General features: G+C 40.1%; 1 protein-coding gene across 1 annotated transcript; it reads left to right on the top strand.

Annotated features, from left to right (window-relative positions):
* Positions 1-1,689: 1,689 nt before the first annotated feature.
* LOC115217685 lies at positions 1,690-3,326 on the top strand. Its single transcript, XM_029787436.1, has 2 exons — positions 1,690-1,807; positions 2,926-3,326. Exons 1-2 carry the CDS (start codon positions 1,690-1,692, stop codon positions 3,324-3,326), a joined length of 519 nt encoding a protein of 172 aa, XP_029643296.1.
* Positions 3,327-13,320: the final 9,994 nt, after the last annotated feature.

The raw sequence follows: 13,320 nt of genomic DNA, 5'->3' as shown, positions 1-13,320 counted from the left end.
GACTTTTTTTCTATTCCAAAGAAAAACGATTTTATTCACACAAATATGCAACCGAAGAGTTTAAAGTACCAGTAATGATAAGGCTGTTGACTGGGAGAACACAAACATGGTTTAAACAGTAAGTTTGGCAGGAAAGAAACAACAGAAAATGGAAGGTGCAGTTATGATCAGGTCGATGGAAGAAAAGCAGGACAAAAACAGCTTTACCGATCGCATTCTCACCTGGAATCGATTTTTGTAATTTTTTTAAAGACTTATACACGTCCTGATACCGTCGGTATCTGCATATCAAATTTGAGCGTAATCGGATGGAGGATGCCCAAGATCCTAGAAAACACACACACACACACACACACACACAGACAGAACGGATTTTTATAAAAGATACACACACACACACAACAACAACAACAACAACAACAATAACAACAACATATGTAAACAGACATTTTGTGTGTGTTTGGAAGCATCGAATATGTTTCATATTATACAGATAAAAAAGTAATACAGACAAGAAAGTAATATTTTGAACGCAATATAGCCAGAAACATTGCGTATGTCACTCTTATAAGACGGAAAAAGTTGCCAGCAACTTCTGGCAACTTTTTCCGTCTTATAAGGGTGAAATGCCCAATGTTTCTGCTGTTTTCACGGTTATATTGCGTTCAAAATATTACTTTCTTTTCTGTAAGACAAACACACACACACACACACACACACACACACACACACACACACACACACACACACACACACACACCACACAAATACACACACATATTCATATTTCATACAATGAGAGCAACATAATAGAAACTTCCAAGTAACTGCCAACAATTTCTTTGTAAATATAAAACACATATGTTGCTCTGTCGAAAAATATTGCACGGTCCTTAATCCTTAAACGTAATGTTTGACAGTTTTTATAAACATTTATACATGAAAACAGAATTATCATATATATGAATGTGTGTGTGTGAATGTTTGTGTGTGTTTATATACATATGTATATATAATGTATTATGTATACTTGTCTCTGTGTGAGTGGGTGTGCATGAGTATGTGTGTGTGAATGAGTGGGTGCAAGTGTGTGTATCTATCTATCTATCTATCTATCTATCTATCTATCTATCTATCTATCTATCTATCTATCTATCTATCTATCTATCTATCTGTCTGTCTGTCTGTCTGTCTATCTATCTATCTATCTATCTATCTATCTATCTATCTATCAATCAATCAATCTATCTATCTATCTATCTATCTATCTATCTATCTATCTGTCTGTCTGTCTGTCTGTCTATCTATCTATCTATCTATCTATCTATCTATCTATCTATCTATATGTGTTGTGATTGTGTCGGTGTATGTGTTGTATATGTGTGCGCGTGTGCGCGTGCGTGCGTGCACAGATGTGTGCACGTCTGGATTTTGTGTTTGTAAAGTTGTCTGTGTCTGTGTGTGCGTGGCAGGACAGCAATTGCTATAATTCGATGCCGTTTGCATTTGCAGTAGCATCTGAAAGAGAATCTCAATAGCGACGACATTGACAGCGATAATGACGACGACGACGATGACGATGACGACGACAACGACGACGACGATGATGGTGATGATGATGATGATGATTCTGCCTCTTATACTGCTGCTGCTGCTGTTGATGATGATGATGATGAAAATATTATAACGATGGCGCCGACACGGATGGAGTTATTGTTGGTGATGCGAATAATTGGTAATGCAAATCTTCATCTAATACCAATATTCCTATGGGACAGTCGTGCTAATACCGATCGCTGTATTACACGTGACTGGCTACTAAGGTCATCCTGTCCCAGCAACCAGTAGTGTCCAGCATCAGCATCTGTCTTTAATATTCCGTTTAAACGTATGCAGGTCAACATCAGCAAAGAAGACTTGAACATGGAGAAGATTACAGTGAGCCGATGTTAGCGGGTGGAAAGAACTAGAATTAGGTTAATGCGGAGCCGAAAGGTTTCGTGCACCAGTGATGACAAGAGATAGAAAGACGAGTAAGTCATGGGTGGCTGAGTTGCTGGGGTAAAACATTAGCCAACTCCTACGAGCAAAGAACATTTTTGGAGCGAGGGATGAGAAACAGAGAGGAGACAGCACGCATTTTGGACATGCTGGAAATTATCTTTGAGAGTTGGAGTGCCAAATACCCATGTCAGTCATTTTAAGATACGGTCCAGGATGTCTGTATATGTAGCTAGTAGAATCGGCCGGATGTGAACCTCCTTTGGACTTTGGTGAGTGTCAGTAGCTGTTGGGGGCTGAAATGTTTTCTGACCCTAAAGAGAAAGTTTAGTCTTTGGGATGCGGTCCTAGTTATGTCGTGGATCTATCTTTAATAAGCGAACTCTTCGATGATAGTGATCCCAGCGCTTGAGGTTTCTTTGAGGGCTCTGAAGGATGCTGATGTTCAGAGGAGTATAGAGTGAGGATCTATACATACATACATACATACATACATACATACATACATACATACATACATACTCTACATACATACATACATATATATATATATATATGTATACACGCACACACACATACATGTATGTTTATATGTATATATGTATGTATACTGTTTAGGCATCCGCCGCTATAAACCACTTGATGCAACCCTCAGGCATCAGTCTGCCGACCAGCGTCTTCGGGTGAAGTCGTGTTGTCATGTGGTACGTCTTTGTTTTGCAGTGCTTCTCCCCTGTTCGTCGATTTTTTGCAGTAGTCGAAACGAATGAACAGTGTGCTTCCGTGATTTTCTGTTTCCTGCTAAGGAAACTACTCCCGAAACAGTAATCATGTTTCAAACAGCTTACAAGAACGCTGCCATGAGCAAAACACAAGTTTAGGAATGGTTTTCACGCTTTAGAAAATATCATTTGTCGCTTGAAGACGATCCTCGTTTAAGGCGAGTGTCAACCTCCCGAACGAATGAAAACATCACGAAAATTCATGAAGTGAACTTGAAGGACCGTCGCCGAACAATTAATGAGCTTCTTGATATGACTGGTGTGTCCTGGAGCTCTTGCCAAAGAATCTTGAGCGATGAATTACGAATGAAGAGAGTTACAGCAAAATTTGTGCCTCGCTTGGTTATGGAAGACCAAACGCAGTCACGACTGAATACGTGTCGTCGTGAACAGAAAAACAGTTGGGAGTTGATCCGGATCTTTTTGCGAAAGTCATCATTGGTGAAGAAAGGTGGTTCTTCAGCTATGGCCCGGACACGAAGCAGCAATCAAGTCGGTGGAAGAATTCGATTTCACTACGCCCTAAAACGGCATTTCAAGTGAAGTCCAGTGTCAAGACGATGCTGATTTGTTTCATCGATGCGAAAGGAATTGTTCACAAAGAATTTGTTTCTCCTGGACAAACTGTTGACCAGACATTTTTCTGAAGCATTTACGAGACGCAGTGAGATAAAGACGCTCCGACCTGTGGCAAAATGGAGTGTGGTGGTTTAGTCATGACTATGAGCCTGCGCACACCGCCTTGTGTGTAAGACAGTTATTGACCGAAAATGGCATGACTCCGCTTCCCCACCCAACCTATTCACTCGATCTTGCTCCCTTCGACTTTTTGTTTTCCCGAATAAAAGAAGTCCTTAAAGGAAAATGTTTTGCAGACGGTCGTCCTGAACGAAGCTGGTCTTCAAGCAACAAGTGACCATTCCTAAAACGTGGAAACCACTTGTAATCTAGTGTTTTGCTCATGACAGCACCCTCTTTACCGCCGGTTTACCAGTCAGAAAGCAGAATTTCACGGAAGCACACAATTCCTTCGTTTCAGCCATCGCAAAAATCGCCGAACAGAGGAGAAGTATTGCAAAACACAGACGCACCATGTAACAGTACGACTTCACTCGAGGACACCGCTCGGTATACTGATGTCTAAGGGTCACATCAAGTAGCTTCTAGCGGCGGAAGCCTGAACTACAACGGGTTTGTTCCACAGGAAATGTTCCTGTTACTTTTGGGTACGCTGTTTTATATATATATATATATAAACTATAAATTAGGGTATCTGAGAGATACCACCATGCTGAAATAACAGTCAAAACCCTGACTCTCAGATACCCTAATTTGTAGTTTAAATAATTATTACCTTTGTATGGTATTTATTCCCATGCTGGCCACTAGATAAAATCGATATTTAAATATCATTATTAACCTTGTTTATAAATCTATATCTATATCTATCTATCTATCTATCTATCTATCTATCTATCTATCTATCTATCTATCTATCTATCTATCTATCTATCTATCTATCTATATATATATATATATCTATATATATATATATATATATATATATATATACATATACTAGATTACCCGTGACCCGTTGGGTCATTGACGGTTTAGGTTAGAAAACATTGAAGCTGGTTTCAATATTGCATTGAAATGAAAGTTAATTTTATGATGATTCAGTTAAATATTTCAATTAGTTCGTGTCATCATAGGTCTAGTTTAGAAGTTCATGTTTACGGTTTTATTAATTATTTACAGCATCTAATAGAAATAGAACTTCTGGGATACACTTAAACTCCAGTAATAGCATTTATTTATGGCTTATGTGCACACTTCTACACAAGTGCAAAAGGAATTGTTATATAACGTAAACATAAAATTATTGGAAATAATTTTCACAGTATTATATACTCCCATTTTAGTGTTATGTTACTTTCCGAGTTTTTTCCCATTATGCCCCGTTTTGGCCATTATATGAAGATACACAGAAATCCGAGAATCTCGGGAATCTGTGGTCCGATTTAAACAAAACTTGTTTTATCCCGTTTGTATTCACATTTCAAGGGTCCTTACTTTCAGAGTATTTTCCCATTATGCGTCGGTTTAGCTCTATTGAATTATTGACAAGCACGGACGCAAGCAAGCAATCTCAGAGTTTTAGTAGTACACATATAATACACACACACGTATATACCTTCTCTTCTGACTGACAGGTCGTAAGTCGATGTGGTCGTATGTCGGATTTATATTTTTCAACACTATTTTCATTCAAACGCAACTGATGCTTGAAAGCGACTGTATGTGAGATAGTGGCAGGCAATGGATGTCTGGATCTCAGGGAGGCCTGCTTTACCCGATACTACCATAGTTATTTATTTACATTTTTATTTCCTTATTTTTTTGTGGTCGTAAGTGCGGATGGTCATAAGTCGAGGAGAAAGTGTATACAGGGTCCTAAGGTATTTGAGGACACCTTTTTTGGGTCATTGCTGCATTTTTTTTTGCTAACTCTGTATAATCTTTGCTTCAGAAAATGATAATGGCAGGCCTGGAGCTAACTCAAGAAATGAAGAGGCATGCTGTTATTGTGGTATAAAGGCTGAGCTTAGCGATTTAGAAATATCTCGATTTTTAAAAGTTACCAGATCTTTCGTCTACAAAGTGTGTAAGGAGCTAGAGATTGAAGATGGAAACGTAACACCAGTGTCAAAGCATAAAACATCCTACATGCTCAGAAGGCATCAGAGCACCCGAAGTTATCCAGCAAGTTCAACAGACCATTGATTAAAATCCCAGAAAGTCCATGAGGTCAATTGCAAAATATCTCCATTTGTCAGAAAGAACACTCAGAAATGTTGTCCACTAAGACATCAGATATAAGTCTTATATGATGAGAAAAGATCAATTTGTCAGAAAAGCAAAAGAAAATCACTATATCAGATATAAAAGGCTCTTAAAGAAACTGGAAAATCAAGCAGAAGAAGATTTGATTTGGTTTTTCTCAAACGAAAAAAACTTCGACCAAGATCAAAAAGTTAACAGAAGAAATGACAGAAGGTTATGTGCAGACCATTCTGAAGTTCCAAGCGTTATGCATACAAATTTTTCTGCAGCTGTCATGATTTTAAGGGTTGTCAGCAATGACGTACATGTGATACCTCATTATTTCTTTCCACAAGGCCTTAGAGCTAACTCTGCTGCCTACATTGAGGTCCTGGAAATAATTGTTAAGCCCTGGATAGATAGTGTATGCAATGGAAGGCCATATGTGTTTCAGTAAGACTCTGCACTATCACTCAAGGCTCTAGTAACACAGGAATGCATGGCTGAAAATTTTCATCATCCCATAACCGCAAAGATTTGGCCTCCTAATTCTCCAGATCTCACTGGACTATTACATCTGGAGCGTTGTTGAGAGAGAGAGAGAGGGGTCAATGAACATGCTCACAACACCAAAGATTCTATGAAAGATGCCATTGGCAGAGTAATGTCCAATGTGAACCAGGACTACTTGATTCAAGCATGTAGATGATTTAGATCTCATATAAAAGCGCTTGTTGAAGCTGAAGGTCACTTTATTGAATAACATTATAAAGAAGGTTTATTTTTATTCTCAGCATCGTTTGATAAAGTTATTATCTGCTATTATACATCTGTATTTTTTTTATGAACATAAATCTGTCCTCAAATATTTCAAACACCCTGTGGATAAAAGTTCAGGTTTCAAATGAATAGTAGAGTAATAACGCTATTCATTAATAAAAACTTGTCTAAAACAGCTAAACAGCTGTAGGAAGTGAACCAATATCCACCTCTTGTTATTTATTTATATATATATATGTATGTGTGTGTGTGTGTGCGTGAGTGGGTATGTGTGCATGTGTGTGTATACATATATGCATATATATATACATATATATGTGTATGTGTGTGTATGCATGTATGTATGTGTATATAGGTGAACGTACACACAGGTACACACAGCACGTAAGTATAAGCACATACACAAGATTTCTTTCGTTCTGTTACTCTTTACCAAATTGTATTCACAGAGCACTGATTATTGCTAGCCTATCGTAGAAGCGATTAGTTAAAGGGCGTGCCTCACACGGGTCAATACCGAAAACATGTGGTTGTGAAAAGTCTTTAACCTCTTCAAAAGCTTGTGGTCAAAATAGAAATAAGTTCACAATGAACCAATATATATATATATATATATATATATATATATATATATATATATATATATAATAAAATATTAGGGAATAAATCCAAACTTACAGGGAAAAATCAGATTTAGGATTAAATCCAATTTTATAGTAAAATATTATATTATATTAAATTAGAGATAAAACCACTATTAGGCAAATAAAACAATGAAAAACTTAAGCCAATACATAAAATCAATTCATTTATATTATTTTAAATATATATCAAAAGTATTATCTTTTATTAAACTTTTAATACTTTTGATATATATTTAAAATATTATATATATTTAAAATAATATAAATAAATTAATTTTATGTATTGGCTTAAGTTTTTCATTGTTTGATTTGCCTAATAGTGGTTTTATCTCTAATTTAATATAATATATATATATATATATATTATATATATATATATATATATATATATATATATATATATGCATATATATATATATATATTATATATATATATATATGTATATGCATATACATACATCTCCCTTTCTCTTCCACACACACACACACTTATTTTTAAAAATCTACCAATATAACAGTTTTGATTCTGATATAAAAATTGTCTTTGGTTTTTAATAGCATATATTTTTGAGATGAGACTAACTATTTTGTCTTTACAATTATATTTGAACCATTTTGTATTTATTATAATATTTCTTCAGATAATAATAATTTAATCAGTATGCCTCGTGAATATATGTGCATTTATTACGTTTGTGACAGTTTTACGACTAAGATCAACGAGGTTCCATCACAACGGATTTTATGAAAATTCGTTATCATATAAATGATTAAGATAAGCAGTGGAAAATACATTGAATCTGCTCCGTTTACTCAAGTGCCCCACATAATTGGCTGAACAAGAAGAGAAAGCAAATGTTTTATTTTACCATACACATGATGTGAGCAGAAGAAAGTTCATACTGATTTTTAGTTTTTGCAGTGTTAACATAAATGGGGTTTCTGGTGCAAGTTTTTGTGAGGGACTACATCTGACCCAATAATAGCCCAGACCTCAACCTTCTCGATTACTTTTTATGAGGCATACTTCAAGCAAGGACCAATGCTTCACAACACTCGAGTGTCAACAGTTTGAAGACCTGCATCGTGCGTGCGACACACGGATTCAAAGTGGCAGAGATTACGGCAGCTGCAAAACAATTTCTTTCTCATTAAGGCGGCGAGCTGGCAGAACCGTTAGCACGCCGGGCGAAATGCGTAGCCGTATTTCGTCTGTCGCACATGTGTTCGTGAAGTAAGAATTGCTGTTTCGTGGTGTTAATATTGTTAACAACTGTTGTTTCTTGTTAAACTGTTGAATAACTTAACTGTTGGAGTTTTCAATTGAAAACACTTAGTGCTTGTGGTAGCACGCGTTGTTCATTCCCCCTTTGGGGGGAAGAATGTCGTCTAGCATGGAGCCTACCGTTGGAGCAGAAATACTTGTTTCTCCTGTTGAGAGGAGGAAATACATGTCCGGCGAGGAGCCAACTACAGACAAGGAAATAGGGGTTTCCCCCGCTACAAGAAGGAATAGCAGAGAGGATAATATATTTGATATTTTTGGAGATGTGTCTGAGAGCTCGTCAGAACTTTCACCAGAAGAGTTTCCGACTTTGCCAGAGAACAAAGGCATTGTGTCGAAGAGAATAATTGATGTGCCTAGCATCCAGATAGAACCAAAAAATGGAAAAAAAGTTTTGCGTTGGCTGCTGGGGGTGGAACCCAGATACTGTCGACGAATAAAAGCGAAATTATGAAATACAGCAAAATGATGGAAATAACTGACAACAGTGTGAAAATTGAACCTCCGCAAAAGTTATTACAGGAAGAAAAGCAAAAAACAATAATTTTCAAAACATATTGTCTACAAAATAGAAAAATTGAAAGAATGTCAGAAGAGAAAATAGAAAAGTGCTTAAAGCCAATATTGGGCGACGTAGTATTTCTGAGAAGAGGAAAAAATTCGGAACGGTGGAAGTAAGGTTCACCAATAAAGAAATAGCACACAAGAACTCAGTTGAAACGTTGAAAACGAACGACGTGGAGTTAATACCCTATTATATGGGGATGAGGACGTCGCGAATAAAAATTACAAGGGTCCCGCCAGAGGTCGAACCTATGTGGTTGTTGGCGGCAGTCCTAATCAAAGAGGTAGAAAAAATTACTCTCCTCCAGGCTACCGCTACGGAAAACCCACGCTGGGATGGTCAAACAATTAATCTTCTCATTCAAGCGGACCCTAAAATAATTCAAACAATTCCTGAGACAATTGAGGTAGGGGAGGAGAACCTCGTGGTGTTTGTTGAGGGCCGAAAACCTCGATGTTTTTTATGTGGTCAATTAGGCCACATTCGAAGGAACTGCAAGGAAAATGAAGAAGAGGAGGAAGAGGAGAAAAAAGACAAAGAGGAAGAAGATAAAGAAGAAACAGATGAGAAAAACAACAAACAAAAGAAAAATACAACCAGCAACCCAGCCGAGAGCGGCGACTACTACAGAACAACGACCAAAAAAGACTGCCAGAAGAGAAAAAGAAGAAAAAGGCATAATAGCCGTATACACTAAAGATACTGAGCTCATGAGAGACATTCAACTCATAAAGACTGTAAAAAAAATTGATAACCTTTCAGAGGAATTTATCAATTACGACATATATGAAGTCTCAAATAAGACTTATAGAATTCTACAAAATAAGTACAGAAAGACTGTATCTTCATTGAGATTAGATTTTAACAAGTCGATATTTCATGGATTACCAGCTCCGATCCCGCGAGAAAAGGAAAAGGTGGAGATTCCCCCTCCACCTGATAATTCTGTGTCGGTGGTGAGACGGGATTTTGACAAATCTATTTCCCAAGACCGTCCACCTCCGACCCTGGATAAAAAAAGGTGGAGGTCCCCCCTCCACCAGACAATCCTAATTAAACAGGTAAGTGATGGCTATTCACATTGGTTGTTTAAATGTTCATGGCCTGTTGTCAAGCTGGAAGCAAGGACGCTTTCTGAATGACATCAGGTCGAGGAATTTGGATGTAATTGTTGCAACGGAAACCCGGGTGAAGGGGCCAAGAGATCTGCTCCCCCTCCTGAACGGCTACGAGAAATACGTTTCTCCGAGTCGGGCGGGAGGTGGGGGTGGGGTGTGGTCCTACTAAAAAGAAACCGGGTAGCCGAGAAAAAGTTGGTTTTTTCTGACCCAGAAGGCAGGCTGGTCGTTCTCGACTTGACATTCAGTTGTGGCAAGACAATCAGGCTGGTCGCTATTTATGCACCAAACATTATTGGCCCGCAAACTGAATATTTTCGTGGCCTAGGAAAGTTCCTAGCCACGTCGCATTCACTAGTAGTGTTAGGAGACTCTAATACAATATGTGCAGCACACACAGATTGTGTTGGCTCAAACTCGAACATGAACAGAAAATGTAACACAGGCTTTCGGGATCTGCTAAGCCAATTTCAGCTAGCAGATCCATATAGGTTGGAGCACGCGAACACTCCACAGTGGACGTGGTCAAATAGTGACGGGTCTACCAGAACATATCTAGATAGGATTTTAATTAGAGAAAAAGATAAGTCCATAGTTGAGTGTCCACAGTTTTTTCTAGTCAGCTACAGTGACCACAAGATGGTTACCTGTAAACTGACGGTAGATAAGTTGCATAGACAGGGATCTGGCTACTGGAAACTCAATACGTCCCTTTTGGCGATTGAGGAGTACAGAAAGCGGATCAAGATGTTAATACAGAGGGCATTAACAGGTACCATCATTAATAACAAATGGTGGTACGCCCTAAAAAGAGCCATCAAATATGAGTCTATTAGGTTTAGCATAAGTTTAGCTAAGAAGGGACGTAAAATAGGAGATGGTCTAGTTAAGGAACTAGAAGAAGCCTGGAGGACTGGTAATACAGACCAAGCGAGGGTGAAAAGACTGGAGTTAAACCAGCATCTTGAAGCCCACCACATGGGAAGTATTACCAGAGCTAAGTTACGTGCAATGGGAAGTGAAGGAATCAAAGCCGCTGGATGGGCCCGAGTGGTGGAAGCTCGGCAAGGAAATAGTTCCTCTATTCGGTCTTTGACGAATCAAAATGGTGTCTTGATAAACGAACCCGAGAAAATGTGTGAGGTCTTTCGGGAGTACTTCGCCCAGCTGTTCGGGGGAGAGCCCTCGAGGACTTTCTTACCGGGCTGCCGTGCCTCTCGGGGTCGGATGCGGAGTCTTGCGAAGGGCCAATCACACTTGAGGAGGTGATGGAGGCTTTGGCCGATTGTAAAGCGGGTAAGTCACCGGGACTTGATGGTCTTCCGTACGAGCTGTATAAATGTATGCCAGACTTGTTCGGGCAACTACTGACTGACGTGTACGCGAACTGGAAACAGAATGGGTTTATCCCCAGATCTGTGCGCCGGGGAGTAGTGACGTTGGTCAGAAAGGACCCGGACAAGGGGGACGTTCTAGAGAATTTCAGGTCCATCACACTGTTAAACGCAGAAGTGAAGATTTTGGCCAAGGTTCTAGCAAAAAGGTTGGCGCGTGTCGCGAATGGTATAGTCGGGGAGGCACAGACATGTGCCATCCCAGGCAGAACCATTCAGGATACCCTCCATCTTATTCGCTATACCATAGAGAGGTTTGGTAATAAATCTGGCAAAGGTGGGGCATTGGTGCATTTGGACCAGTCTAAAGCTTTTGATAGGGTTGACCATCGATACCTAACGACTGTACTTGCGCGGTTTGGCCTGGTCCTTGGCTTCCTCAGGTGGTTTATCGCTTTGTACCACAACATTGACTCGATAGTTCGGGTGAACGGTTTCCTTTCGAAGCCGTTCTGCATCAGACGCTCGGTTCGTCAAGGATGTCCGCTTTCACCACTTTTGTATGTGATGGCTCTCGAGCCATTACTGCAAAGTTGAGTGGCATCCCGAGAGAACCAGGACTAGAGGAGTTTGTTACGGCTTTCGCGGATGATATCACTATCAGTGTAACCACAGTGGCACGCCTACGTGAAGTAGGTAAGACTATTGAGGCTTACGAGGAGGTAGCAGGAGCAAAGATTAACCGGGAAAAGTCGGTCGGCTTGCAGCTCGGCACCTGGGTTGGCAAGTCGATGCCTTCAGACAGTGTTGTTAGGCGCTGGACGGAGGGACCGGTTAAGTTGCTGGGAGTCTGGTTTGGACCAGGCCTCCAGATAGAGAAGAACTGGACGGAGGTATTGAGCAGGGTGGCTGCAGTAGTCAAGACCTGGTCTTGGCGGTGGCTATCCCTGAAAGGGAGGGCGGAAGTGGCCAATGTGTTTATCGCATCGGTCATTACCTACCGCCTGACTGTCGTGCCCTGTCCGGATTCGTGGTTGATCAGGTTGGAGAGACAGCTCTTTCGCTTTTTGTGGAAGGGCAGGTCGCCACTTGTGAAACGCTCTGTCTGCTGTCAAAAGCCTTTAAATGGAGGTTTAGGGATGCCTTGGTTAATGATGCGCAGACATGCGTTGAGGTTGAGGCACCTCTGGATTCTCCTGGATAGTGAACGGGTGTGGTCTCCGCTGGCCAGACAAATGTTCCCTGAGTTCAAGAGTTTTTGCGAACAGGAAGCCTGGTGTTCTCGTAGACCGAGGTCGAGTGAGTGGCATAAAGAGTGCCGTAAGGCCCTCTTGCTGTTCCGGCGCTCGGGCAACGCCAGCGGTGGGGGTTCCACACGGATTTTATATAGTGGGTAGGTAGAGTCTGAATGCGACGATGGCCTGGGGTCGACTCTAGGTCTCGGATTTATTCAACTGGACAGCTTGTTTCATCGTACATTCGGGTTGAGAACGTTGGACAACTTCCAAAAGTCCTTAACCTGGCAATGCTACAGAGGTGCCTTGCCCGTTTGGGATAAGCTCGCAAGACATGGTAAACGTCAGTCGCCGACCTGTCCAAGATGCGGTGGGGGACAGGGAAACCGTCCCTCACGCTATTGTTCAGTGTCCGGAGATAACTGAAATGTGGGCTTATGCTGAACATCTGTTGTCCGGCGAAGGAAGAGTACGGCTGTCGACTGAGTCAATTATAAATATTGACCCACAGGGAGTTCTAACGAACGAAGGTAAGAATTGTTTTCTCACGGTTGTAGCAATAGCAAAAGAGGCTGTATGGAATACTAGGATAAAAGGAATTAAGACAGGCAACTTTATCTCTGGTGACAATTTACGATCCTTTTTTTCTTTTCATTTGAAAAGGAAACTGTGGCTGGAGAAGAGGTGTCTGTCAGAGTGTACGTTCCAAAAGAGATGGAAGTATGTTGCACGAGTGTTGTGCGTGCAAGG

Source organism: Octopus sinensis, linkage group LG11 (assembly GCF_006345805.1).
Source record: "Octopus sinensis linkage group LG11, ASM634580v1, whole genome shotgun sequence".
Classification (NCBI taxonomy): Eukaryota; Metazoa; Mollusca; class Cephalopoda; order Octopoda; family Octopodidae; genus Octopus; species Octopus sinensis.
Note: the sequence above shows the minus strand (reverse complement) of the source record. Positions and strands in the feature narration are given on the sequence as shown.

Coding starts and splice junctions, on each gene's coding strand:
- LOC115217685 (XM_029787436.1), top strand. CDS start 1,690: ATGGCGCCGACACGGATGGAGTTATTGTTGGTGATGCGAATAATTGGT. Junction 1,808..2,925: donor TACCGATCGCTGTATTACAC/GTGACTGGCTAC, acceptor TGTCGCTTGAAG/ACGATCCTCGTTTAAGGCGA.